The sequence below is a fragment of the Crotalus tigris genome, unplaced genomic scaffold (assembly GCF_016545835.1).
Source record: "Crotalus tigris isolate CLP2741 ecotype Arizona unplaced genomic scaffold, ASM1654583v1 scf7180000017764.6130737, whole genome shotgun sequence".
NCBI lineage: Eukaryota > Metazoa > Chordata > Lepidosauria > Squamata > Viperidae > Crotalus > Crotalus tigris.
This window is the reverse complement of record NW_024096618.1, coordinates 1,511,679-1,539,609: the sequence shown is the minus strand read 5'-3', so window position 1 is coordinate 1,539,609 and position 27,931 is coordinate 1,511,679. Positions and strand designations below refer to the sequence as shown.

Here is a 27,931-nt window from a genome sequence, read left to right as displayed (position 1 = left end):
GTCATAATGCTCACTTGGTACATTAAATGGAAGGTGGCTTTATTTTGCCTCAATAATTTTAAGAGGTTAATACTGTGTTATGAGGTGTGTTGTCACTTTTTATAACTGACTGGACTGGAGGAGCAAGGAATGATTCTGAACAGAGTTCCAATATTAAGACTTACCTGAACCTGGAGATCCTATTTATTCTGACTGAAAACCGTTTGCAGATGCAGCTAGTATGTCATGCACTGTATGAAACTTTCTGCCCTCATTCCCCACTTTTTCAAGCAAGCTATGTCCAGAGAAATAGAGAAAATGCAATATTGTTACAGTGTCCTTCAAGTCAAGCTCAATTCCCAATAATTCTATGGACTATGTAGGTTTTTGGGCCATAATATAAAGGGATTTTCCTACTTCCATCTTCTGGGATGTTTTTCAATTTCCAGCCTTAGCATTTTTGCTACATTTCTGTCCAAGTTCAACCTTCTTTAGTTTTTGAGATCAGCTACGGTTGGTTAGGCATTACCATCAGGTACAGTATTTGCCCCAAATGCCCAAATCAAGTCAGAATGCAAGCCAAGTTATTTCAAAATGTTCAAGAATTGATTCATTACATTATACAAAAAAAACACCACCAATACTGTACTCCCAATAATGAGATGTGATGATCAGCTCGTGATATGCTTATCACAATAAACTAACTCTTGGAGCCTTAAAATTATTTGTTGTGGTAAATACTGTAGACCGAAACATGGGCCTGTTGTAAAGGGACAGACAAGATGACTGCCAAGAGACTTGTGAATTTCAGCATTTGACTTGTTCTTTGATCACAGCATGTCATATCAGTATCTGCTGGCGTCTCACTGGTGTTTGTGGTCAGTGATGCAATTGGGTGATTTTCAACTCTGATCATATCATATAGAGGAAGTCTCTTGATAGTGATTTATGCTCTTTTATATTAATTTGGTAAACCAGCCCTACTGCCTTTGAAGATGCTTTTACTTAATTTTCCTGATGCTCTGAGTTCTGCCCCCATGGCACCATTCTTTACAGCTCACTAGGATCTTGTGAGAAAGTCTGCTGAATTTCAGGAGGGTCCTAGTTGGCAACAGCAGCTGAATTCACTGGTCTTGCTGGCTGGAAAAAAAAGAGATGATGCTGTGTTTTTCAAACTACTCAGACTTTTTTAAAAAATCACCTGCTGAGTCATTGTAGTAGTAACATGAACAATGCAGCAAGACCTAGATGGCTATAGTTATAACAAGCCAGACTCCAGAGATTTCTCTATTTTAAGTCTGGGATAAGTGCCAGTAGTAAAATTTCAAAATCCAGGAGCAGGATAAATGCTCACACCACCACCACCACCACTTCAAGTTTAGACAGGGAACTTTTCCTTTTTTCATATTAAAGGAACAGTATAGTTTCTTCCTCAGTATCGGTTAGATAAGCCTTAGCAATTCCGCGGCGGAGGGGGGGTGGGAAGGGAGAACTCCCCTGAAAGACAGACCGGTAACAGCTAGAGCCTCTTACAAGATTGCTCGTTCTTTTCAGCTGCAAATTTTTGCCAATACTGCAATGGTTCTGGTGAGCTTTAGAAAAACCTCCCCCATCCACCCGCGGGAGATCGCGTCAAGTATATACGCCAGGTATATAGCGGAAAGGTAATCGATAGATATTCCAGATCCTCCCCTTTCAGTTAACAGTATGAAGAGTCCGGCTTTCTGTAACAGTGGCGAGACTAAGCCCTGGCCCAAGATTAGGAGAACGGGACGGCGGAGAGAGGCTTGCTTTGGGAAGCGAGTTCCCGTAGTTGCCACGGTTTGGCACCTCCTCCTCCCCCGCCGCTGGTCTTTCGCCACTCGGGCCTGTTCCTTTAAGAGCCACCCCCGAAAGGATGTACTCGGTATTGCTTTGCAGACGATATCCGTGCGCTTGTTTGTCGGAGTGGCTGGACGAAGGAGCAGAAAGTTTACGGTTGGCAGGCTCCCACCCTGGGATGAGTGAATGAGTGGCCCGCTACTCCCTCCCCCTGCAGACGGTTTGCGGCGGCGTTGCGCTGGCTCCGAGTGGCACCGTCTCACTCTCCCCCGGAGCAGAGGAAAGGCGCAGGAGTTCGTCCGCGCATGGCGCTGGTTACTGTATGTCGATCCCCATCGGGAAGTGGCCACTCGACCCCCACCGGCTGCAAGGTGAGCCCCCCAAACGACCCTTGCCTTTCACGCTGGACAGGACTCTTGAAGATGGTACAGTCCTGCATTCTGTTCTGATCCTGCGGCCGACCCTCCTTTCAGACACGCTTTCCTCTGAGGACGCTCAGCGTCCTGTCCCCGTCCCTCCTTTCTGCGATGGGCGACCGAGGATGTTTGGGCGCCTGTCCCACCTGGGCCCCTTCCCCGAATGTATTTGGCTTCCATCTGTCTTATCGCTCATTACAAACTGTGAGCAGGGTTTTGCAGAGAGTGGCCTCAGAGTTCACCATCTTGCTCGTGAAAAAAATAAAACGTGTACTTGAAGTTCCCTTAAGGGCAGTTCTCGGAAGAAGGACAGAGAAAACAAAATTTGAAGGGGAAGAGTCAGGGGAGAGATTATCAGGCGATTTTAGCAGGCCTCCCCCCCCCCCCATACTGTGCATGTAGAGAAGAAGCACACTGATGGATCTGGGAGAGGGGGAGCTTTGCCACACTCTAGGCAAAGTCTTTCCTCCTGGCTCCCCATGGGTCCACTCTCCCACTGGCAGTATGGAAGATAGATGCAATCATCCCCTTAACAGCATTGCTGTACAAGCATCCATTTTGCTTTACAAAAGCCAAAAAGTGGCAAAAGGGTGTTTTGTTGTTTTTTTTAAAAAAATATTGGCTACAGCTTCAATTTCTTTAACATTAAAATGCCATCTTAAAATGTTAAAAATAGCATTGGAAAAGATCTATGCCATCCGTGTCTATAGTATAGAATACAGAATAGAGTAGTGGAAATTATTCTGGGTGATCAGATGTATGGGGACACTCTCTGGACATGTGCTGGAGGAATAGCCTTGGCCTCTGCCTTGCACTGGGATTGCTCAGGATCAGAGGCCTCCTGAGCAATCCAGCTGCTGGAAGCCAGTTGATTTGAGCTCCAGTCCTCTTGATTTCAGGGGTCAAAACAAAAACAAGGAAGTGATTTAGCTGTAACAATACAATTTATAATATGTCCACAGATCTCTTTAGTAGTGGTTTGTTGAAAGGTGCTTCCCTTCTCTTCTTCCTAGACTGCTGCATTTCTATCCTCCCCTTGTATGGAAGTAGTTTAGGAAACCTGTCAAATTGTGGCCATTCTTTCCTCTCATTCTCATTAATATACTATTTTCTCTAATCAGTTTTCAACAGCCCAAGTTTCTGTGGGAGAAGTAGGCACTAAGAGTTGCTTGTCAGTAAGTTTCACAACATACTACTTCCTGTCAGCTCCTGGCAGACTGCAACTCAGAGACCAAGGAGTACTGCAGAATTATCTCTTGCATAATGGCCTGAAAGAGAAAGACTTTCCAGTCCATTATACCAGTGTTGGGTACAGAGCCTTAGGCTTCTTGCACCAGAGCATCTGTGCCTAAACTCACATCTCAAGCCTGGCAGTCTGTGGGATGATCTTGAGTTTCAAGTGTAATTAGACATTGTGCAAAGAACTGACAATTAAGAAGTGGCACAAATGCTGTTTGTTTGCTGTTTTTCCCTGGTGCTTAGAAATGTCACAGGAAATTGCCAACCAAATGGGAAGCACATAGATAAGATTATGCAAGAGCTGGAATTCAAGGCCAATCTAGGAATCCTGAAAAGGAAATGAGAGACAAATAAGGGAAGAGTGCCCAACTGGTCTCTGCATATCTATTTCCAAACCTTTGGAAGAATCTCTGCTGTTGTGAAACTATGGCACAGAAAGAAAGAGTATAAAACTTGGGGCCTGCCAGGGTAGTTATAGAACATTAGCCAGATGTTGGAGGTTACCTGGTGCTTGATTTGCTTTTGCTACTTACAAAACCAGGAAGGTTGTTAAATGCTAGTCTAACATTGCCTAATTGGAAGCATTTGACTTCACAGGAGCAAAAACATCTTTGGCTGGTGGAGAATAATGAGAACTAGAATAGTATCTAGGAGCATGAGCCAGAAAGTTTTTTTGTAAGAGTAATGTCACATAACTGGAATCTCATTACCTAGCCTTGGGCAAACTATTCAGCCTCTGCCTCACCATGTGCAATAGTCGTATATAGGGCTGTTGTAGACATTGCAAAAATAATACATATGCAATAGTCTCGATTTAAAGAAAGTGTTACTAGAATTCTAAAGAATAACATTTATCTGTTACATCATGCAACTTAACATATAGGTCTCATTACTTGGGAATGGGGGCACCTTGGCCTGCAATTTTATGAAAGAGCATGTGTTCCAGCCATTGATACAGAGTAAGAATTAGCAAAGCTATGAAAGCCACAATTATAAGACAATATCTTTTCTGTAAAATGAACCGTTATTTGGACCCAAAGCAAAAATTAATATAGCAGTTTTGTGCTCTGAACTGAAATTTAATCATCCTTCTTCCTTCCTTTTAATGATGGAGAGTTTCAAGATAGGAAAACAATCTTTTGAAATGTCTTATTATATTTATTTTAAAATGTGTGCTGTCTTTCAAAGAAATGGTTTCTTACTTCCAATGCATAGTTGTTTTTTCATATTGGTTCACCATAAAATGAGCTGGATTTGAAGCCTCCCATATACAAATAGCTACTTCAAATGCTCTATTTATTTAATTAAGAAAGCTTGGAAATATTCCATGGACCTGTATCATGAAAGTGTAGAACTGATTGGAAAGAGAGAAATTTGCGTTTGAGGTTTGTTCTTTTTTAAAGTAAGTTTCAAGCTCTTTTCATGACAGCATAAATTGGGAACATACTAGTGTTGCTGTGAAATAGTACAGAGAGATGCTTAGCAAGATTTCCCAAAGGGTGGCATTTGTTGCTGCCATGGCCAACATGCTTTCCTTCCTCCCTCCTTTCCCCATGCCTAGCTGAACAAGCAGAGCAAATGATCTAAGAGACAGGCCATAGATTGGGGGACCAGAGTTCTGTAATGGAAGTTCTGTGAATGTTCAGGATTCTAGATGAACAAAATTCCCAAAAGTATCTGCTTCTGCAGAGGTATTAGGAATAGGAACATTATGTCATGTCAAGTTTTCCTATGCCAAAGCCAATCGCAGAAATAGTTGCATAGTTAAACGTTTAATGAGCCATGTTTATATGTTAGTTTATGTTAGGATTTTGTCATGTCCCACATTCTAGAAAGATCAAGAGACTTATTAAAGTTTTAAGTGAAAGTCAACCTCTTGTGATTCCTGTGGTTATTGAATTAGAATTCAGAGCTTCTGTTTATATGCCACAGTTTCTGAAAAGTTTTGGGAGAAGGGACCAAGTGAAGGCTATTGATGTTAGATGTGAAAAGGCAGCACTTCTTTTAATAGCAAGCATTGTAATCTGGAGAGAAATGCTAATCAACATGGAAATCCCTTGCAGGATGAAGATGTTCCCAGGAGAAGACAATTGCAGCGACGGTAAGTACTGTCGTCATTGTTCCTAATATTCTTTATATAATCATTTTTTAAAAGATTATAGATTAACTAAAGGTCCTCCAGGCCCTGCCCTTGAAAATTTTCATACTTTTTTTAATCATACAAATTTAACTGCTGCCTCCACCAGCAACAGTTGAACATGCTAGAAAAAAAACAAAACACACATACTCCTAGAAGATGGAGATAGACAGGTTCTTTTTGAAACTTTAAAGAAATGGTTTCAATTCTTAAGCTGCATAGTGAAGAAATGGAGAAATAAGCATATACTGTATGAATGTTCCTGAAATGCTTGTTTAGGAGCTGAGTAATTTGCTATTCTTTGTCAGGAGTATACCAGCACTAAAAAAAGAAAGATTGGAAGAATGTGCAACCATCTGAGATTTTTTTAAAAATAGAACAGATTGTTTCAAATTGCTGTGGAAAGGGTATATCCAATTTGCTAAAGACAAATACCATTCATGGAATTAAAAGTCCGAATTCTGATCATAAGCATATTGGAGCCAGAATCATATTTGTTCTAATCAGGAATGCAACATTGTGATAGGCCTCCCCATTCTTTTGGATTGATGATCAGTTGTATATTTGAGAGCATATAATGGACACTTTGACAAAATGGCTGCTAGGGACATGCTTGCCAATTCATAAAATGGCTGCCATGGAGTACATAACCAGGTATCTATTGGTTGGTTGGTTGATTAAATGTACAAAATACTCATTTATCAGAACTCTATCTGCCATCTCTACTTCTTACCCTCTAATGCTATGTACCTTCCCTTGTCTCTTTTTCAGGTTAGATAACACACTGCCAAAGAGAGACTGGGTACCAATCACCCACATTATTTCTAAAATATTTATGGAGCCAAGAAGTTTTTGGATATAAAAATAATGCTGGAGATTAATGCCTTGAATGTAGTTTGCTTGCTCCCTTGCCTTTCTTCTTTGTAATAAAATTAGGTTTTAAAAGATTTTTATACAAGATGTTGTGAAGAAAGAGGGTTTTATAGGAAGGTTGTTTCTCATAAGATCCATACTGAAGATTTATCTCATAGGGAAAATTCTTCATTTTGTGCTGCAGAAGTGTGATAGTTGCATATTGATTACTGAAACATATACTATGAAAAAAAACTCTTAGAGACAAGTATAGAAAGTAGGATAAAATATCCTCCCAATTTATATATATGGAAATATATATTCAATTTCTAACAGTGTCAGAGAAAGATCCCTAATCAAAATAGAATGAAATTATCCCTCCCGCTCTGAAGCAATATTTATTATTTTTCAAATAGACTATTTTTCTTGTAGGAGTTGATCAGTGAAAAAATGAAACCATTTAGACTAATGTTGCTTCTTTATTCTAAATCTACATTTCCAAATAGCTCTGCTTTTAAAAAGATGTAGAGGTATAGTTGCCCACGTTCCTGTGTGTCACTGTAGGAAGCCCTTTAATCCTTTTCCTTTATTTGTCTTTCCCCACACACTTTTATAGAAATATAAATGCCCCAAAAGTGAGGGTGGTTTGTACCATAACCCCTTGGATAACTTTAAGAAATGTCAAATAATACAATCTAAAACTAAACAATACATAGGTATTTAATATGGCTCCTTCAGTCTTCATCATTATGTTTGGACTTTTTAATATATTCCTTAGAGGGAAAACGATTTGTTTTTGTTTTGGATTTATTTTAATGTCAAAACTAACTGTTGTTTTAAATTCTCATTCATGGAGGTTAATGTTTCAAGCCAGCAGAGTTTTTATTCATTTTCCTCTGTACAAAATAGCTGACTGATTACAGGCAGCCTTTGACTTATTATTACAATTGGCACAAGTATTTTGGTTGCTAAATGAAGCAGTCATTAAATGAGGCATCATGTAACTACTTTGCTTAGTGACCAAAATCCTGGCATTCCTGGCAGCCATTGTTAAGTGAGAATGGCAGGTTGTTAAGCAGATGGAGTCCAAGGGAAGGAGTGCCAGGGTGTCTTGGGGAGGTCAAGCACAGGTTGTGCATGAATTGGGGGTGCTACGCCATGGTGCAAGTGCAGGGAGGACAGGGAAAGAAGCCACAGCCATCCCTGGGAGCATTAGCTGCTGCAGCCTGGTCCAGCAGCATAGTGAAAAATGGGCCACACCCCAGGAAATGTTAAACACCTGAAAAGCAGCCTCCCACCCACTCCAGCACCAAATGCCTGAGAAGCCTCCACAGTGCAGCAAAACGGTGCTATGCCAGGGGAGCACCAAACACCCAAGAAGTTCTAATAACATAGTACAAGGCAGCTCCCCCCCCCCCGAAGTCTCAGAAAGCCCCAGTTCAGTCGCCCTCACTGCCCTGTACTCTGCCATGCCAGCCGACCTTCACCATTTTGTTTGTTCCCCTGCTGACAAGACATGTTCAGCTTGGTCCTTTGTGATACGCTATTGGCTGTGCCAGGCCTTCCTTCCTTCCTTCCTTCCTTCCTTCCTTCCTTCCTTCCTTCCTTCCTTCCTTCCTTCCCTTCCCTTCCCTTCCTTTACTTACTTACTTACTTACTTACTTACTTATTTTTCACATTTCTAAACTTCCCTTCTCCCTGAAAGCCCCACTCTCCCCATTCTCCAACTAGGGCATGGCCTAAGCAGGTCTTTCAACATGAGCCTCTTTTTTCCCACCTTTTCTTCTTCAGCCACAGCTTTGTCATGGTCAAGGGAGCTGCTCTACTCCTGCCAGAAGAAGACAAGTTGGAAGCAGTCCAGGAGGGTCCAGCAACCCCTCTTGACCAAACACATAAAAGTGAAGATGCTATACCTGGGCAGCAAGAACTGCACTTACAGCAAATGGTGGGGCTGCTCCGGCCAGAAGACACTATCCAGCTGGTAAGATTGCTAATAACTGGAAGAAGGGATACAAACAACTAGACAAAAGATAGAGACAGGAAAGGCATTGCTACTTGAGTCTCAAGAAGCCAGAAGTCTAGGCAGTATGTCTCCCCACATTTCTTTCTACAACTTCATACTCCAGCGACGTTTCTGATTCCAATTCTGCATTTTGCTGTCTGATTAGTAAAGATCTGGAATTCTTGTCAGACCAGATCACTTTGCCAATGAAATTAAACTAGGAAGCCAATAAGGTCTTCCCTGACCTATCTTGTTTAAGGAACAAAGAGGTTCTTTCCCTACTGAGCCTCCTTCAATACCCAGGATGCTCAGCTTTTCTCTGTGACATAGCAAGGAACATTTCCCCAATTTTTAACATGATAGCTAATACAGCAATTAGTAATGGAAGAAGCGACTTTGTTCTGTGGAAGCATTTTTTGTTTTTTATAAAAGATTAGTGGTTTACCACTGGTCTGCTTTTCCGTAATGCAATAAAACCTGCGTCTGAACCATTATCACTCAAATTGCAGGTGAGATTTCATATACTGTAGCTAAATGCACCTCCAGGGTGGCTAGAATTAACTCCATTTAGAAAAATGCAGAAGAATTTTGTTCTCATGTTCTCTGTTTTGCTCTCTCCCCCCCCCCATTCAATCATGTAAGTTGCCTCCTGCAAATTGCAGGAGACACAAGTTTATTCCCTCAAGAGAAATTCTGGAGAACCCAGATTGTTTCCCAGGCTGATTCAGATTTTCCAAGTTGCTTCCTTCTTCATATTACTACTTGTTCATGACCTGAAATAGCCTGATTTTTCCTATCTCCTGTTGTGATACAAAACCAAAACTGATGCTACTTGGCAGTCTTGTGAGAAATGAACTCAGCCCTGTCCACCTTCTGGGACTCTCTCGTCAGGCCCTCATTGTCCTTCGGGTGGGGTGGGGAAGAATTCCTCCCCTTTAGGAATTTGTATTTCAGACATTCAGCCAGGAGCTCAGCCACTTCCCCATTTATGGCCTGTGGGGCTCTTCGTCTCTCCGGCGGGCAGCCAGAGCTGGCGTCTCTGCTGAACCTGATCCAAGTTTTGTCTCTGAGGCCTCTGCTGGGAGATTTCCAGATGGGCTTAAATAACTTTTTTTTTCTTTCTTCCTAGAGAATGAGTCATAGCAGCCTCCAAGCATCTGGAACAATTTCTTTCAGGCAATGCTATCAAGTTGTGTTCTGACTCCTTTTGAAAGCTTGCCAAGGGTTATTCAGTTAGAAAAAAAAGTTATAGTGGACACATCACTCTGAACATCGGTTGATTTTGTATTGTGGATTTCCTCTTGCCAAGTGAAAAATGAGTCAAAATGTGAATGAACATCTGTTGGGGGTCCTTTCGGTTCAAGAGCTCCAAAGCTTTTGTCCAGTGCTTCCATATCTAGCTTAAGAGTCTTTGCCAAGCTGCTGGTTTCCCATGTCATCTGATAGCGTGGACCCTGTGACCAAAGGGTTTGTAAAATCTAGGCTGGAATCACACTTCATACTAACTTGGTAGTGATTCCTCAAAGGGGACTTAAAAATATTCATTTCGTGTTTGTTTTCTGAAGATGCAGATATTTGGGGGGCCATTTCATCCCCTAAGATTTCTGACACTGTCCCCAAATAGACCTTGGCCCTATCCATTTTTGATGTGTGACTAGGAGCAACTGCAGAGTGTGATTGTCGCCTGATTATCAGTATTTGCACAAGATATCAATAGTCAGACTGGAGAGAAAAGTATAACATACAGTAATAAATATTATTTAAAAGTTAAATAATATTTCTAAGGAATTGATAGAATTCACCTTTCCTTGTCTGTATGACAGTGGCGAACCTATGGTACGCGTGCCAGAGGTGGCACTCGGAGCCCTCTCTGTGGGCACACGTGCCGCCGCTGCCAGCAGCTTACGCAGGTCCATTAGGCTGCTGCTGCCGCCTGGGGCAGAAGCTGCACCCAGCACAAAGGAGGTGAAGCAGCCAGCTAGCGAGCTTGAGTAGAGATGGTAGAACATGCCCACACCCAGCAAGCCAAAGGCCACCATGAGCAGGGAAAATCGGATCCCCATCGACACCACGGCCCCCCAGTTCCAGCTAGGATTGCATGTCTCCCCATCTATGCTGGGCCTCCTGCCCACCACCCCACCCGCCAGAGACCCCCTGGATCTCCCCCATCCCTGCCTGGCCCCCACAGGCGCCCCCCCTCCATGAGCAGCATCGATGTGGCCACGCCCACCCCAGCCACACCCACCCAGTGGGCCACACTTCCATGGCCCTCCTGAGGGCACCACAATGCCCTGGCACTTTGCGATAAAAAAGTGGATTTTGGGTTGTGGTTTGGGCACTCGGCCTCTAAAAGGTTCGCCATCACTGCTGTATGAGATTAATAATTAAAACAAGCCTTTACTATACTAATCATATTAAATGCCTTGCAGATATTCAGCATTTTAGAAGCTTAGCCACAGAAGGCTATTAAGGAATCACTCAAATGGGGGTAAAATATTAAAACTAGCTTGTTCACGCACTTTAATCAGTATAATGTATTGTGTGAATGTACTTTAAAATTCCAAGCCTCTTAACTTAAAAAAGAAACAAAATTTCTTAAAGATGAAAACTAAGGTGAATTGCAAACTTCAGTTCTGTACCATAATCTGACTTTTTAAATTTAAATCTTGATATAGTATGATTTTACCAGGTAAGAGTTATACTTTTTGGAAATGAGTTTATAAACAACAAATGCAATACAAAGCTCACTTCAGCTTACTTGCAAACATGCTTCTTTTTTTAGATATATTTTTTTTAAGTTCTCAAAACTGCTTCTTTTCTGACTGGAAATTGAGCCAATAGCCGTCAAGAAGGAATGAGGTTCTTCTTTTCTTCTAGGACTAGCTAGATTCTATACATATGTGTTGCTAACCATGATTTAGCATAAATCACATTAGTTTTAATGTAAGCATTAACATGAAGTGTGATCAAGACTCAGGGCTCCTAGTAGCTTCCTTTTGCTTCTGAACAAAATCTTTCTCCTGGATCTATAGGCAGCACCACATATTTTCTTGGTGGACATTATATTGATGTACATATGTAAGTGACCAGAAGACAAACATGCAAGACTAGTGTGTTTTCTTCCTTGCAGGCTGTGAGACTGGAGTCAGCGCGAGCTCATAGAATCCGATACTTGGTGGTGGTCTCAGCCACAGAGAGGGAGAGCAAGAACGAGATGGTGCTTTTAGGGGTAGACTTCCCTGATGAAAGGTGAGGTGGCAAGGGTGTGGTGGTACCAGGAACATGAGAGGGGTTGTACTGAGAAATAGGTTCTCACATCCTAGTAACACACACCACACTTTAGTTTCGTCTCAGCATGTGGATGAACCATGATTTATAAACCTTAATTCTGGGATTTCATCCATTCTGGTTTTCTCAGTGAACGTTGGCTAATGCAGTGGATTAACTCAGCTCCACCTGCAACTGAGGCTGCAGTTTTATCTGCCTTGGGAATCCATTGGTTGATCTCTCACTAATCTGAGGTCCTCTTATCAATTTTTCAGTAATGACTGGTAACGACAGAAAATGTTCTGGAAAGCAAAATGTATTTGACCCTATTAACCAGACCCGCATACCTAAATTACTCTGCAAGTTAACTTTTTGATTTGTTAGAATGAACTGGGAGTCGGATGTTCTTGCTTGTCTACTTCCAGTCAACCCATTTATTCCAATTTAGCATGTTATCCTGTCATGCCACAGTACCACTTTCTAAATAATGATTTGTGGAAAAATGGAAGAAAAGAGAGTATTAATTCTTGAGTGTTTACTTTAAATCATATTCAAAAGCAAAATTTAACAATGTGGATTGATAAATAGAACATAACCTAAATGGCTGCAAAGTACTTTACTTGGGCTGCCACGGAAACCTATGCAGAAAACTAAAATGCAATTGATATAAAACGAAGTGGCCTGTATGCTGGGAAGTGAAACCATTGTGGCCATAGAACACCATGGTATTTTTTTAAAGGACTACATGACTTCTAGATATCTCTAGAATCAGGTCTTCAATCTACAACTGATCTAGCCTGACTGCACATTCCAAGGATGGATATTCAAAGCCCTCTAAGTACAGGAGGTTGTTGAGGGGAAACCTGGAGGTAAGGTTTCTCTGTTGCAGACCCTATTTTCTGGAGTACCCTCTCCTAGGGTTCAATTGGCAGCCACCTGATGTAATTTAGGAACATTATCATTCCACAGGGACTTCAATAGGTCATTGTAATTATCACCATTGTGAAGGGGTGCCAGAGGGTAATTATTGTAATGCAGTTTAATTCTTTTACTGAACTTGCATTTTACTGTTTTGGGTAAACAGCTAGGAGTCATACTTGGAATTTGGTGCTATTATTAGAAGTAAACAAATGCATCTGTGGTCCTGTTCATAATCCCTTTGTTCTCTTCATAAACGTAAAAACCTTCATTAAAACTGCCTTAGTTTTGCAGCTGTTCTTTACCTCATGCATTTGTAACCTGCTATATATATTTTATTCCCTGGTCAAACCAGTTTGGCAGTTCGTAGAGATTTTTTTTTTCTCTTTCTCTCTACTGTTTTTCCAAAGTGAGTTCTCCCAGAACTTTCATTTATGACTTCAGGTGGAAACAAGTGAAGTTTGCCACAGCAGAATTTAAAATCAAGAAGCAAAATAAAAATGTTTTGTGTTTTCTTCTTAGTCACCACAAATATTTCCTGCCTGCATAATAAAATATAGTCTCTCTGCTATGAAACATCTGTTTGACTGAAAAATTGCTGATAATATATTTATTTTTACAGTATTTATCAAATGATTGCAAGTTTAGGAAAGGACACAGATAAGAGCCAAAGAAACTAGTCTCCAAAGCAAACACGCCGTATAATGCTTGTTTAGAGCAGGGGTGTCAAACTGCTGACCTTCGGGCTGGATGCGTCACGCTGAAACCACGCCTACCCCATTATCGGCAATGGGGAAAAAGTCACGATACATCGCGACACGTCATGTGACGTTGCGAGTTTGACACCCCTGTTTTAGAGGCTCTCTAATTCTTTCTCTCTCTCTTTCTCAATCAGCTTGGCTACCTGCACACTGGGTATGGTGCTTCCACTTTGGAGTGACACACAGGTTTTCCTTGATGGCGATGGGTAAGATCACTCATATTCCTTTTTACTGTTCCATATATTGCAGTTTTTGGTTTATTTTAAGCTATCACAGGAGTGTCAAATTGCCAGCCTGTGGTCTGGATGCATCATGCAATGGGGGAAAAGTTGCGATGCATCACCTGACGTTGCGAGTTTGACACCCCTATTCTATTAGGAGCTTGCTTTGCATACATAAATAGACTGGGACAATGAAAAATCATACTAAGTGTGTCTGGTTTTATTTTTATGTCACAAGTGTTCACATGGAATAAATAGGCGATGTCCTCTCTACTTTTACAAATAGAAGTGGCATAAAGTATATTCTAAACCACTAGGAGATTTCATTTGCTTCTAGGTTAGATCCTTCCCTTTTTATCTTATGGAACTAACCATTTCTGTACTGTATTCTCTTCCATCTGCTCCTTTTTTAAAGATCCTTCCCTTCTGCTGCAAGTCACAATAACATCCCCTCCAAAAAACTGATGAAATGTGATGTTATAACGCAATGGCCTTTTGTTCTTACATCATGAACACCGGAAGCAAGTATAAAAGTTAACGTAGCTTGTATTTTAATATTACAGGGCAAGTTATCTCATTTTCTCTGCCCCCCCCCCCAAACAACTGTATCTTTCCAGAAGCTACTTCTGCTATACCCGCATTTTATTATATTTGTTACCATTCTCAAAACAGCAACATATCACAATCATTATGCATGGCCCTTTTAAAAAATAAAATTTTAAAAAGCTCCTGCCCAAATAGATTTACAGCTTAAAATTTAATATAGTAGTAGCCATGAGAATATATAAACCACAATAACATAAACGGAGGAAGAATATGTGAGTGTGGCGGGATTAAAAGCAGCAGATTTCTTTAATTGTTTTACATGGCCACTCATCTCATATACATGACTCTGGGTAGCTGACAATATCTAAAACAATAAAAATGATATAATGAAATAAATAACATAAAGAGCAATCAAGAAAAAAAAACCCACACCAGCACTAATTATAATTATAACAGTTAACACAACCAAGAAATGACTTACCCAGTCTGCCAGGGTTCCAGGTTCAATGACAAAACCAAGCCCTTTAAGTCAGGAGTCTTCAAACCTGGCCCTTTTATGACTTGTGGACTTCAACTCCCAGAATTCTTCAGCCAGCGTGCTTGGCTAAGGAATTCTGGGAGTTGAAGTCTACAAGTCATAAAAGGGCCAGGTTTGAAGACCTCTGCTTTAAGTCCTTGCAAAAGGTTAGCAGGATCGTGTGAATCTGATTTCTAGGGGGATGATGTTCTAACAATTAGGCCCCACAACAGAAAAGGCTCTTGTTCTGTAAATCTTGCAAGGTAGTCCAGACAAGAAATACAATCAGTACTACTAACTCTAGCTTTGTTGTAAGGTTTAACAGAACCTTGCAAAACTGAAAGTATTTCTCTCCTCCTTTTCTCCAGAAAACTAGGGAGGGTCCCTCATCAAAGGCTTCCTGTGGCCTCTCCTCTCCTTCTGTGAACTGAGATATCTTTTACATGCTGGTTGCTTTCTCTCCTGTCTCCCAAGGTCAATCCCTCATACTATTACACTTCCAGGGTCCAGCTAGATAGCACTTTCTAATGGAGGGGGCATACTTCTCTTGCCAGATCTAATGGGACAGGTTGATACAACTGGGAGAAATGATCCCACCACTCATGCAATAGGTAGGAGAGCTTGAAATCATAGAATGTCCTTTTCAAAATTCTAGGTCCAGAAATATTGATCTGTTCATAACTTTTTAGAAAGCCATCCCTCCCACGTTCAGAGAAGTGATTGGTGGCAATGCAAAGAAGAGGGAGAGAACAGAACAGCAGGGAACCCATCACTTGCTTTCCTAAAACTTTCCCACGTTCAGCTGTGTCCAGGAAGCAGCCTTACTGCCAAGACACAGTAAAAGAACCTCATGGAGACAGTGCTTTCAATATTTTCCTTCCCCATTGGAGTAGCTTTGTGAATGAACACTCTCACTTTATGCCCCAATACAAAGTTGTGTGCTCACCTGTTCTTGCCACATCCCAATATAATTCCATTAATTTAATCTTGGTTGCTTGCTTCTATAAAATCCTTTATAGTTAAAAAGATTTTATATATATAAACCAAGATTCTCTAGGATTATTCTTGAGTTATTTATCCTTAGCACTCATGTGTCACTCTTCAAAACCAGATTTTCCAAACTGGCCTATAGAACAACTACACAATTTAGAGAGCAGGGGAGGTAGGAGCGACATAATAACTTTAACTGGTAGAATCTATTTGTAGAAATCATGGATTAATACTGTTACTATTCCAAAAAGCAGACATAGCCCAGTTTAATTTTCTCTGTGTTGGGGGAAATGTCCATTTTTTTAAAGCTAAAAATGAAGTCTAATATTCTGGGATATTTCAAGCCAGTTATGCAACTGTCCAAACTCTTGTATTCTTCTTTACAACATTCCAGATATCTGCCTTCTTCCTGGAGTACACAGTTACTTAAAAGTTGACTCTCCCATTCTTTCTTAGGGGCTTCAGTGTGACATCTGGGGGACAAACACGGATCTTTAAGCCTATCTCTGTCCAGACAATGTGGTGAGTAAGGCTCTTGATTGGATGAATAATGTTTAAGATATTCATAGAAGGCAATAAATGAATATTGGGAAAGATACTGAAACTATTATTGCTGCTGTGAAGAAAAGAAAGATCTATTTCATTTTTCTAATGGCAGCAGTAGCTTAAAATGTAAAAGGAAAATTTGGAGTTCTGTTAGCTGTCAATCATATTTATTTAAATTTTAAAAAATTAAGGTTATTTTATGGTGCTTATACCGCATTGCAAATATATTCAGTTGCCCTATAGTCAATAACTGTATCTGAAAAATGAAATGGATGGTAACTGCTACAAGTTATGGTGGCTCTTGGATGTGATCTCTCCTTCCCTGAACACTTTTAAATATGACTTAATATTCTCAGGTTCTAATTGCTCTCTCTGCTCTCAGGTCAGCACTGCAAGTGCTGCACAAAGCATGCAGCGAAGCAGTCTCCAACAACTATTTTCCTGGAGGGGGTGTATTGACCTGGACCGAGTGGTATCAGAAGGCTGTGAATTCTGACCAGAGCTGCATTAATGAGTGGCTAGCCATGTCTGACCTGGAATCTGTGCGACCCACGTCTCCCTCCATCTTCTCAGACCAGTCAGTGATGCCTCCTTTCCCCCTGGAGTTAATTGTAGGCTTTCAGTGGATTTGTGAGGGTTCCTAGAAGGATTTCACACAGTACGCTAATCCCAAGCCCAGGCAACTTTTGGACAGCCATTCTAGTCAGCCTAGTGTGTTACCATGCCCCATTCTTGAGTCTTGCCTCTGAAGACCAGCCCAATAACCTAGACTGGAAGATTCCAGTGGGGGTGGGAGATGTTATTCAAATCCCATTATTAATCCTGTGGCATTTTTTTTAGGTCTAAAGGAATAAATTGCTATAAGGAAATGTTAAGGCTCAAGATAATATTAGACTTATATCCCTGCAGCTGAGGGGTAGGGGAACAGGTATCTATGTGGGAAACCTGAAGTGATGGTGTTGGGAACAGAGTCGGTGGGCCGAGAGCTTTGCCGACCCTCCATCTCTGTGCCTCAGGCCGACAGCACAGGACGTGACAGAGCGGATGATCCGGGCCAAGCTGCGTGAGGTGATGGGCACCACTGACCTGGAGAGCATCACCTCCAAGGAGGTGGGATGTTGGGACCAGAGGACCTTGGAATAGGAGGTGATGGGGGTGTGGGGGAAAACAGGAATGACAAAGTATGTGAATAGATGGGACTATGAGCACAAGAAATATGAAAATGTTTAATAGGAAGAAAAAAGATTGGGGAAGATTGGGGAGTATCTGGGAAGTCAGAATCTGTATGACAGGATAGTGAGTAGGGGGATGTGATTAGGAAAAAGGACAAGTGGAAGATAACATCAGTCATCTTCTTCCACAGATTCGTACAGAACTGGAGCAGCGGGTTGGCTGTAGTCTGAAAAATTACAAGGAGTTTATTGACAACGAAATGTTACTTATCATGGCACAGATGGATAGGCCTTCTAAGATCTTTGACTACCTCTATTTGGTAAGAAAAAACAAGAGGAAAACCCTGATGTCAGCCTTCTAGTGGTCAAGGATCCCAAGGATTACAATTGGTGCCTCTCAGTTGGTGATATGTAGGGCATAAGGAACAGCCTTGAAGGACTGGAGGAAAATCAGCTACCAGGGTAATGACTAGACAAGCACAGATTAACTCCATTCTGAGAAACTAATCTAAGTAAATATCTCAGGCCCCTCTCTAATTTACATGAAGATAAAGTGAGGGAGGACAGGATCACATTCAAACTTTCAAGATTCTATAGCTATTCCAATAAAAGTAGTCTTAGACATATATGACATTGGTTTCTTTTTCTGTACTACCGTACAGGACTGATAGGTATCTTACTGGCACCTAATAGCATTACTCCCCAAGGAAGCAATATCTTCTAGTGGCCCCCAACCTTTTTTGCTCCAGGGACCGGTTCTGTGGAGAGAGGTTTTCCACGGACTACAGGGCGCATGGTTTTGTGTACTGCCTCCATCTTGCATGTGCACGGATAGGGCTTTGCTCGTTTGCATGGCCCAGTTTCTGGCTCACCACAGGGCAGTGCCAGTCAGCGGCCTGGGAGTTGGGGACAGGCCTCTGTTAAAAGTATCATAGAAATCAGCCATCCCAACTGAACTCCAGTTCCCAAAACTCCAGTTAACATGGCTAATGTTTGATTTGGAATTCGGAAAATCTAGTAATTTTGGAATGGGCCTCATTGGGGAGTTCGTCACATACAAACTGCGAAGGAAGGAAGGAAGAAAACCCAACCAGTTTTCAAACCACACTCACAGACAGCCTCCTGAAGCAGCCCCTTCTTCGTCCAAGCCAGCAGGAAGGACAGAAGAAAACCCATCCAGCTACCAGCTGTAAGTGAGAAGAAGCAGGGGCCACTTCAGGAGGCTGCCTTTGGGTGTGATTTCTGTACAAAGGGCTGGAGCACTGCACTCAGCCCGCTGAAGAAACCTGGGCCGCAGCTCTGCGAGTTCCTGTGTGGAAGAAAGCGAATCACTGCCTATCTTTTTTTTTTTTTAATAAATCTGGTGAAACACCTTTGCCCTATCTGTCCCTCTGTCCCTGTATTGTTTAGGCCTGGATTTCTAAGAGGTGAGGCTGGTGTCAGGGTGTGGGAGGCCTGGCTGCGGGCACCCTGAGGTAAGCAGGTGTGGGGCACATGGAGCAGCTCCATCCCCTCCCCCATTGCCTCGCATCACCTCATGCAACCAGACAGTGGGGCAGAGTAGGCGGGGTCTTCCTAGGGCTTATTTTTGGGTAGGGCTTATATTAGGCACACTCGTAAAAAGCTAGGGCTTATTTTCAGGATAGGTCTTTTTGGGGGGAAACAGTACTTGGTATTACTAACATTTAGTCCAGTGGCTATGTAGACATTTGTGGTAGCATAAATAGCACAATTTCTTCCTCCTGAAGATTAATGTCCTTTGGGGGTGAAATCGAAGCAAATCTTATGTCTGCCCTGAGCCTTGAAATAACAAGCTTCCCTCTGCCCCTAAACATGACTAGCTGAATTCTACATGATCTGTCCTCTGCTATTTGCTGTAGCAGAACTGAAGACTGTAATACCGTATATGCCGATGTATAAGGCGACTTCCGCAAGCACTAAAATCGGCGCCAAAGACGGGGGTCGTCTTATACACCAAGTCGTCTTATACGCTGGAAATACTGGTAGTTTCCGGCATATAAGACGACGTTCTAGGAATGCGGCTCGGCGACAAAGATGGGGGTCGTCTTATACGCCGGGTTGCCCTGTACGCCAGAATATATGGTAAGTAGGGAAATAGGACAATACAGTTTTTTTAATAATGTGAATGCTATGGTAGATTCTGATCTTGAAGGAGATTCAGATCCTCACCCCAGAATAGTGTCTTCAACAATTCCACACAGACTTAGCAAAAGTCTGAACAGATCTCGTACCTTAATTAGCTGAGGGATTAGCTGAGTGCTAAAAATGAAAGATACCCCATTTCTGACACTATGTACTGTTCTCTTTAATGTCATTAAATGAAGCTCAGATATAATACTGTATTCTGTTGAGTGGGCTGCCGAAGGTTTGACAGAAAAAGGGAAAAATTGGGACCTGTTTGATCTACAGTGGAGTTGCCTCTGGGGAAATTGGAAACTGCTTCATTTAGGAAAAAGCTGGATATGATTATCTTACTCTGTATACCCTGGTGAACTCAATGGTGCTCTGTTCTGAGAATATATACTTAGAATTGCTTTGGTAGATGTATACTTATTTCAGGAAGTCACATAACGTATGGATGAGGCCTGTGCATGCTTCAGAAATGACCAGTAGAGTTACTTTGGAACATATGGGAGTAGAGTGCAGAATCATTTTAAAGCAGTTGTGTCTTTCAGATTTCTACATTAATCTGAAAAAAATGCAAAATACATGTAAAAATTGATGTATTAAAACAACTGTACCTTTAGTGTTTTTTTTTTAAGAAATAAGTTTTCAGGCTTGTATGAAATCTGAAAAAAGATACCTCTGCTTTAAAAAGGTGCTTTCTGAATCATTTTTAAATATGCACACACATATATGCGCGCGCACACACACACACCTCAACAAAATGGCAATTGCAAATGGCATTCATACATTTTGGGTGGATGATTGGTGAATAAGTGATCTCCAAAATGCAGCAAATTATTCCCTGCACATTTAAATAGAACTTAAAGGGGCTTTGTGACACTTTTTAACCTATATTTTCTCATATAGAATAGCATGAAAAAGTGTACTTTCTTCTATCCTGAAATGTACAGAGTAGGAGGGCTTGTAGCACTGACTTTGCTTAATGTATAGTTAGGTTCTGAATGTACCGCTACAAGAAGTCCATAATGCACATAAATTTGTTAACAGTTTACAGAAAATGTGAGTGAGTTGTGTGCCTTGTATTGTTCTGCCAGGGCTCTGAATGGAATGCAGCCAACCTTGAGGAGCTCCAAAAAAACAGGTTTGTAATCTTTTTAAGTTGTTGCTCAGAGAACAATGCTAGAAGTTCATCCATGGACTTTGAGATAGCTATTTACCATGCCTCAGGTCAGACTTGTTGGAAGTACTTTCAACTTTTGGTTTAAGTTCCATCCTGAGACACCAAGTAATTGCAGGAGGAAAATTTAGGACAGAGGATAAGGCTGGGTAAATTGAGATAGAAAACACTGCTAAAATTAGGTAGATAGCAGTGGTTAACAGTCTCCTTAGGAGAGTGGATTGGGAAAGCTCACTTGATTTCTTGCGTATCTTTAGAGTCAGCCATATCCTCAATGTGACTCGTGAGATTGACAACTTCTTTCCAGAGCATTTCACTTACATGAATGTGCGTCTCTATGATGAAGAGGCCTCACAACTACTGCCATACTGGAAGGAGACCCACAGTTTCATTTCAGATGTTCGGTGAGAATTGAGCATCAAGATAATTGTCATACACAAACATGATTGAACTAGCATGTATTGTAAAGAGTTTAATTTTGCCCTAGTCCAGTTAATAACACTCTGTACACAGAAGCAGGCTTTAGTGTTTGTATGGAATGATTCAATTACCGTACTTTCCGGCGTATAAGATGACTTTCGCAAGCGGTAAAATCGGCGCTGAAGTCGGGGGTCGTCTTATACGCCGAGTCGTTTTATACGCCGGAAATTACGTAGTTTCCGGCGTATAAGATGACTTTCTGGGCATGCGACTCAGCACCGAAGACGGGGGTTGTCTTATACGCCGGGTCGTCTTATATGCCGGAATATACGGTAAGAAAGAGTTTCATAAGAAACATCTCCTGTGAAATGCTATGTATGCATATATTGCATTTCAGTAACTATTTAAAAGGATCTACAAAACTGGAAAGAATTTCTCCTTTTGCCTCTTTATTCACTCTTCTCTTTGACAGAGGCTGAGCACATCTCCCTGTTTTATTCAGAACTGATGTGGGCAAAGAGCTAGTTGTGGATCTCTGAGTCCAGTTTTGCAGAGACAGTTTTTGACACAAACCACAAGGAATTATGTATGAGATCAAGAGATAGATAATCCTTGCCTAATTTGTCAGAGCCACTAGTTTAAAAAACAAGGATTCCTGACTCAAGTTCACCATCCTTGGTGGGAACAATCTCTGGAATAACCAGATTCCTTTCCAAAGCTATACTAAGCATTATGTATTTCTGAGGTCATTATCATAATATAATTATCTGTGCCTAAGAGAGTCAACCAAGAACCTGAAAGTCCTTATCTGTTCTGGATGTTGTGGCAACTCTGCTTATGCTCATGACTCTCCCTCACAGGACCCAAGGCTCTCGGGTATTGGTGCACTGCAAAATGGGAGTGAGCCGGTCTGGCTCCACAGTGATTGCCTATGCCATGAAGGAATATGGTTGGTCATTGGAACGGGCTCTTGGTCATGTGCGAGAACGGCGACCAATTGTTCACCCCAATCCAGGCTTCATGAGACAGCTGGAACTTTACCAGGGCATGCTGGATGCCAGGTAATTGGAAGGGAAGAGGACATTATTGATGGGCTGGTACATATATAAAGGACAAAGGATGTGGAACGATATCCAGTTGCCTGATCCAATCTTTCTAGTAAAATCAGTTCTCCTGTCTTGTACCATTTTAAAGGCAAATCTGCAAAATGGTAGCCTTTGGAAATGAAAAATTTGCCTGAATAGGACTTTACAAATAGGGTGCTAATTATTCTGTTCCCTCCCATGTGTATGGATTTTGAGGAAATTTCATTGGGGAGAAGCTAAAAAAGGTACTTTTGGAAGGAGCAATCAAGCAGTGGCAAATTTATTTTACAGTTATTTCCTGTGATTTTATTATAGGTTCATATATTATTTAGCTCTTTATGAAAGATAGTAAGGGATTCCTTACTCACCTGCCATTGTCAATCTGCTACACACAAGAAGGAACCCTATTACTCTTTTATATCAATTCTCTTTGTATGAAGCTGCTTTAGTAAGTTTAATATTTCTATCCCAAAGCTTTTGCCAATCTTCTAAGTCTATAGAATATCCCCCCCAAAATTGCCCACACTATCATTGTTTCTTTTACTTGTTCTTCTTCCATCTTCCAGTTAAAAGAAATTTATAAAATTTCTTAATCAGGTTTTCATCTGTTTTCAAAAGTATTTTGTCACATTGTATCTGTTCTTTGTAAAATCCCATTGGTTTTACATCTTTTTCATATCTTGTTTGAATTTGCAAATAAGACCCATGTTAAATCGATCCCTTGTTGTTGAAGATCTTGCCTGTCTTTAAGTTTTCCGTCCTTGTCCAAAATGTCTTTATAAGTAACAAGTTTGTCATAGTTAATTAAAATTGGGTAAGCAAACGCTTCCATTGTTGAAAACTATTCAGGTATTTTAGTGTAGATTTTGTGTTTAATTCTCTCCCACTCTGAGAACAATACATTCCTTATGGCGTGATTTTGAAAATATTTGTGTACTTTATTTTTTTCATACCACAGAAACGCGTGCCAACCCAATTGCAGATCGTGTCCCTCTAAATAAAGGAGTTGTTTATTTCTCAGAGTAATCCATTCTTTAAGCCAAAGCAAGATGGCTGCTTGGTAATAAAGTCTCTAATCTGGAAGTCCAAAACCCCCTCTGTCTTTTGTTTCTTGTAACAATTTAGTTATAATTCGTGCTTTCTTCCCTTGCCATATAAATCTCAATATTGTTGCATTTAAATCATCAAAGAATTTCTTGCCAGTTTAACAGGAGCTGTTTGAAATAGGAAAAGTAGTTTCGGTAAGATGTTCATCTTCACAGTCGCTATTCTTCCTAACAGTGACAATTGCAGATTTTCCCACTTTTCCAAATCTACTTTTATTTGTTTCAGTAGTCTTTCATAGTTATCTTCTTTTAATGTTGTATATTTTGATGTTAAGTAACAGGAACCCTGTTACTCTTTACATCCCATAATGTCATACCCCTCTTATGTCTCTATGCAGCCGTCACAGCAGCCTGTGGGAACAAAAGGCGGGAGATGCTCCCTCAGGAGGTTCTTCTGATATAAGCGATGCCAGCAGTGATCATTCTGGAAGCTTGGAGTACGAGACTCTGAGCTCAGATGAAGAACCAGAAGTGCCAATAACAATTCCCCAGTATTGTTTTCGTCCTTTGCATGAGCCTTCTCAGAATCCCAGTCAGCCCCTGCCCCCCATAGTCAGCCCTCAGCTCATTCCTCAGGCAACAGAAGAACCCGGGGCATCAGATGATTCAGGAGCTGAGGAGGTACGGAGACACCTGGCTTCCATGAAAGTACCTGAGAAGCCAGCCATACTCCGACGGGAACGCATTAACCTTTATGCAATTATGCGCAGCATCAGTGAGATGGATAGCCCAGAACACACCTCTGTGACAGGAGACACACCTGAGGAAGAGGTATGGAATTGTGAAAAGGTACCTGAGCAGGAGTGAGAGCAGAAAAGAGACTGTTTATAACCTAGAACAGGGCTTTTCAACCAGTGGTATGGTGCCACCTATGGTACATTGGCACCTAGCAGGTGGTATGCGACCATCCTAGAAAAGTGGTAGCGGGGGAGGGGAATGAGCTGAACCGGTGGCAGAACCGCATAAGCCTGAACGAGAGATGACTGGAGCTGCAGGGCTGTCAGGGCTCAGCGGAAACGTCAGGATCAGTGCTGCTTTCCAGCTGATTGGTGCTTCTTCAGGGCTGTCAGGGCTCAGTGGAAGTGCCAGGATCAGCGCCAGGTTCCAGCTGGAGCTTGGCGCTGATCCAGGTGCTTCTGCTGAGCCCTGAAGAAGCACCAATCAGCTGGAAAGCAGCACTGATCCTGGTGCTTCTGCTGAGCCCAGAAGCGCTGATCAGCTGGAATGTTGAGCACCTCCAGGGTCTTGTGATTTACATTCAGATGCTTGGCAACTGATTCATATTTATGACGTTCACAGTGTCCCAGGGTCATGTGAAGTGACCAAAACCTGTTGCAACCACCCAGCAGACGGGGGAATAAAAACCAAACACCCCCCACCCACCCCCTCTGCCAATCCTCAACAGAAATGCTCACAATGAAAACCTTGGACAGGAGGAAGAGCGCCACCGGGTGGGCAGGCAGGTGTCTTGCTCGGCTGTGGCTTGGGGGGAACTTTTTTCAGTGCCATTGCAACTTCGAACAGTCACTAAGCGAACTGTTGTAAGTTGAGGACTACCTGTACTTTATCACTTTTTTCCTTTTTTTTTTTTTTTTTGGTCATCAAGTTTTTGACACCTTGCTAGGCGACCGGTAGTACTTGGATATTGCCATATCCTAAAAGTGGTACAATGGATGAAAAGGTTGAAAAGCCCTGACCTAGAATACAAGAAGGGGGTAAAACTGACTTTGGATATTTATAATTTATTTATTACAATGGTTTCCAATAAAAAAAAATCTTGAAGTGCTGCACAATAGGAAGTACAATTACATTGAAAAACAGTAGGGTAAAACAATAAATAATACTATTAAGAAGATGATGTTCACTACAGGTGGTCCTCAGTTAATGACCGATGGTTCAGCAACCATTTGTAAGTTACAACACTGAATCAGGAGACTTACAGATGATCCTCAAAGTTGTGGCCACCACAGCATCCCTACGATCCTGTGATTGCGATTTGCAACCTTCACTGCCGTCTTCCAACAAATAAAAGTTAATGGGGAAGCTGGCTGGAGATTTCAAATGGCAATCATATGACCTTGTGCCTAACAACTATGGCAACTGACTTTCCATTCCTAATTATTATCATTAACCAAGGGCTACTTGTAATGTTGATACTGATATTGAAATATAAATCTTCTGGGTCCATTTTCCCCCCAAGGGTAGTGTCCTCCTATAAGGGGAAAGTATAATCTCTTTTGTATTAAAACTAGTAAAATGTGAGACACAATTCAAAGCAAACCTGACTATGACCTCAACTGAGCAAGCACCTTGTCAGGAATTAAATTTAAATTCATCTTCCAAAATCTGAAATACAGGACCTAGGTTCTGCTACAGATTGGACTGTCAGAACTAGAATCTAAGTTAATGAAAGACTCTCTCTTACTAAGGGTTGTGTATGATAATTTGCTATCCAGATTCCTGAAAGTTTCAAATCACTGCATAAATGAAGATAGGTGACATTTCTGGGGCAGAGAGTTGCATTAGTCTAATAAGGCAGATCAGGGAAAAGATTAGAGCAAAAAGAATGGAGATGGGGCAGCCAGACCTAAAAAAGTTTAAGTGTAAAATTATTCAGCTAGATGCTTTTAAGAGAGAGTAAAAGCATGCAAGCCTTAGCTGTAGCTGCCCAATGTTTTGTCCCTAAAATATAACTGTTCCAATCCCGTCACATAGAGATGTTAACTAAGTACAATGGAAAGTGGAAGTTAAGTGATGGAGGAAGTAACAGTTTTAACCATTCAATCATGTCCTACTCTTGGTGACTTTATAGGCAAGTCCTCTCCATTCTATCCTATCAAGCACAGCTTCTTTCAATTGTTGGATGTTCATCTTTGTATCAGCTTTGATGGTATCAAGCCAGTGAGTTCTTTGCTTGCCCCTTCTTCTTGATCCACTAACCATTCCTAGCATTGACTTTTCCAGTGAATTTGCATGCATGACATGGCCAAAGTAAAGCCAAGGTAAATAAAAGAGAATCCAATATAGTTGGTGATGTGCAAATGAGTGACCTCTTCCTCTCTCAGCAGGTGTTTCTTCATGCTGAAAGGAAGATCTGTGAACCGTCATCCCAAAGTAAGGAAAATGAAAAGCCAGTAACAGCAAAATTGTCTCTACCAGGAGACCAGCGGGCACATGGACAGAGGCCAGGGCGAAGGGGCCGTAGCAGAGGTTCCAAAGTCCATGCTCAGCCTTGCAAACAGCTCTCATACCATCCAGCACCAGGCAAGGTGCATAAAGCTGTTCGGCACATGGAAGGGTCTGGCTCATGTGGGCGCAGGCCCCCCTTGCAGCACCGCCTCTCAGTGGCTCAGCTGGCTGATGCTGCCCTGGTGGTGAGTCGGACCAAGGAGTTTGAGGGACAGATGAATCCTGAAATTTCCAAGAAGCTCCAATTGCCATCTTCCTTGCCATGTTCCAGGTCTCGACAGGTTGTGCGCCAGGCCAGTGTTGACATGGACCCCAATTCAGTCTGAAGACCTTTCCCCCTTTGTACTCTCAGTAAGCAAAGGATTTCATGGAGTCCCAAGATTGAAGATACATTTGTGATATTCAGCCTGAGGAAATACATTTTTTGTACACTGCCTCAGGGGAGAGAAATTCTCTACTCTTCAAGAGACCACAGCTGCTTTCCAAGTGCATTTCTTCTCCTTTCTATAGGAAATGGTAGTATGGGTGTGGAAAAGACCAGTGTTGCTTTTGGGTTTACTCCCATTTTTAGGTATTACAGATGTTCTAAGAGTCCTGAAGATGTCATGATTTTAAGTTTCAAATGGCAGGGCTGTTCGTTCCTTTAATTTGCTTTGACTGCCTTCGTATTCTGTTCTTCCCCAATCTGATATTTTTTAGATTTATGGACTGGAATTCTGGTCATCCTCACCCAGCACAATAGTGGAAATTGTAGTCAGACATGAGGCCTCCAGATAGGCCAAAGGTTGTTTTGCAGAGAAGGTTTAAGACTGAATCCTCTCACTGTGATCCAAGTGGGGAATGAACTACTTTTTACTTTTGTGTACTTACAGTTACTGTGCCATTGCCAGCTTCACACAGCCTGAAAATAAAGTTCATCCATTTTCCACTTGGTAATCTCTGGTTGTATGTCTTCTTTTGGAGCATATCTCTGTTCCTAATCCTAACCAAATCCTAACCAAAGTAACAGGGAAAGAGAATAGCTTTTCATCCTCAAGGTAATGCTGTCCACTCCTGGGGCTTTGCGAATTGACAAAAACTAGCTGGGTTGCTCTCATTTTTTTCTTCTGGGGCTGTGTTCATACTTCATACTAGACCATGCTTTGTCTAGTTTGGCTTCACCTGATATGTGATCTCCAATCTCACAATATAGGTTTGTTCAAGAAAACATAGTTACAACAAACCATGGGTGAGCATGTTACAAGAATTCAGCCTGTAAGTGAAAACACAACCCATGGGACAAACAGCAACAAAAGCAACCGACAACTAACAGACCATGAAGCAAGTATTGGGTTCTTCACAACAGTTAACGAGATTAAGTTTGCTCAGGCTTATTAGTGAAGCAAAGTTCTTCAGGCCTGATTTTCTATGCGATCAAAGTTA

At 41.6% G+C, this 27,931-nt stretch overlaps 1 protein-coding gene across 2 annotated transcripts; it reads left to right on the top strand.

The window, feature by feature from the left end:
• Positions 1-850: 850 nt before the first annotated feature.
• On the top strand, positions 851-27,445 carry SSH3 (slingshot protein phosphatase 3). Of its 2 annotated transcripts, XM_039341050.1 has the most exons (15): positions 851-1,628; positions 1,900-2,171; positions 5,519-5,556; positions 8,236-8,425; positions 11,577-11,695; positions 13,527-13,598; positions 16,123-16,188; positions 16,595-16,789; positions 17,229-17,322; positions 17,576-17,704; positions 20,627-20,673; positions 20,967-21,113; positions 21,990-22,190; positions 23,659-24,091; positions 26,386-27,445. In XM_039341050.1, exons 2-15 carry the CDS (start codon positions 2,106-2,108, stop codon positions 26,833-26,835), a joined length of 2,247 nt encoding a protein of 748 aa, XP_039196984.1. In that variant the 5' UTR covers positions 851-1,628; positions 1,900-2,105; the 3' UTR covers positions 26,836-27,445. The 2 variants fall into 2 exon arrangements, with proteins under 2 accessions (XP_039196984.1, XP_039196986.1); XM_039341052.1 differs by having other exon boundaries at positions 851-2,171; positions 26,389-27,445.
• The last annotated feature ends 486 nt before the right edge of the window (positions 27,446-27,931 follow it).

What these genes read in the sequence shown, in the direction of transcription:
- SSH3 (XM_039341050.1), top strand. Translation starts at nt 2,106, where the DNA reads ATGGCGCTGGTTACTGTATGTCGATCCCCATCGGGAAGTGGCCACTCG. An exon ending in CGACCCCCACCGGCTGCAAG is followed by an intron (nt 2,172 to 5,518) that starts GTGAGCCCCCCA and finishes AATCCCTTGCAG; the next exon opens with GATGAAGATGTTCCCAGGAG. An exon ending in GTTTTCCTTGATGGCGATGG is followed by an intron (nt 13,599 to 16,122) that starts GTAAGATCACTC and finishes ATTCTTTCTTAG; the next exon opens with GGGCTTCAGTGTGACATCTG.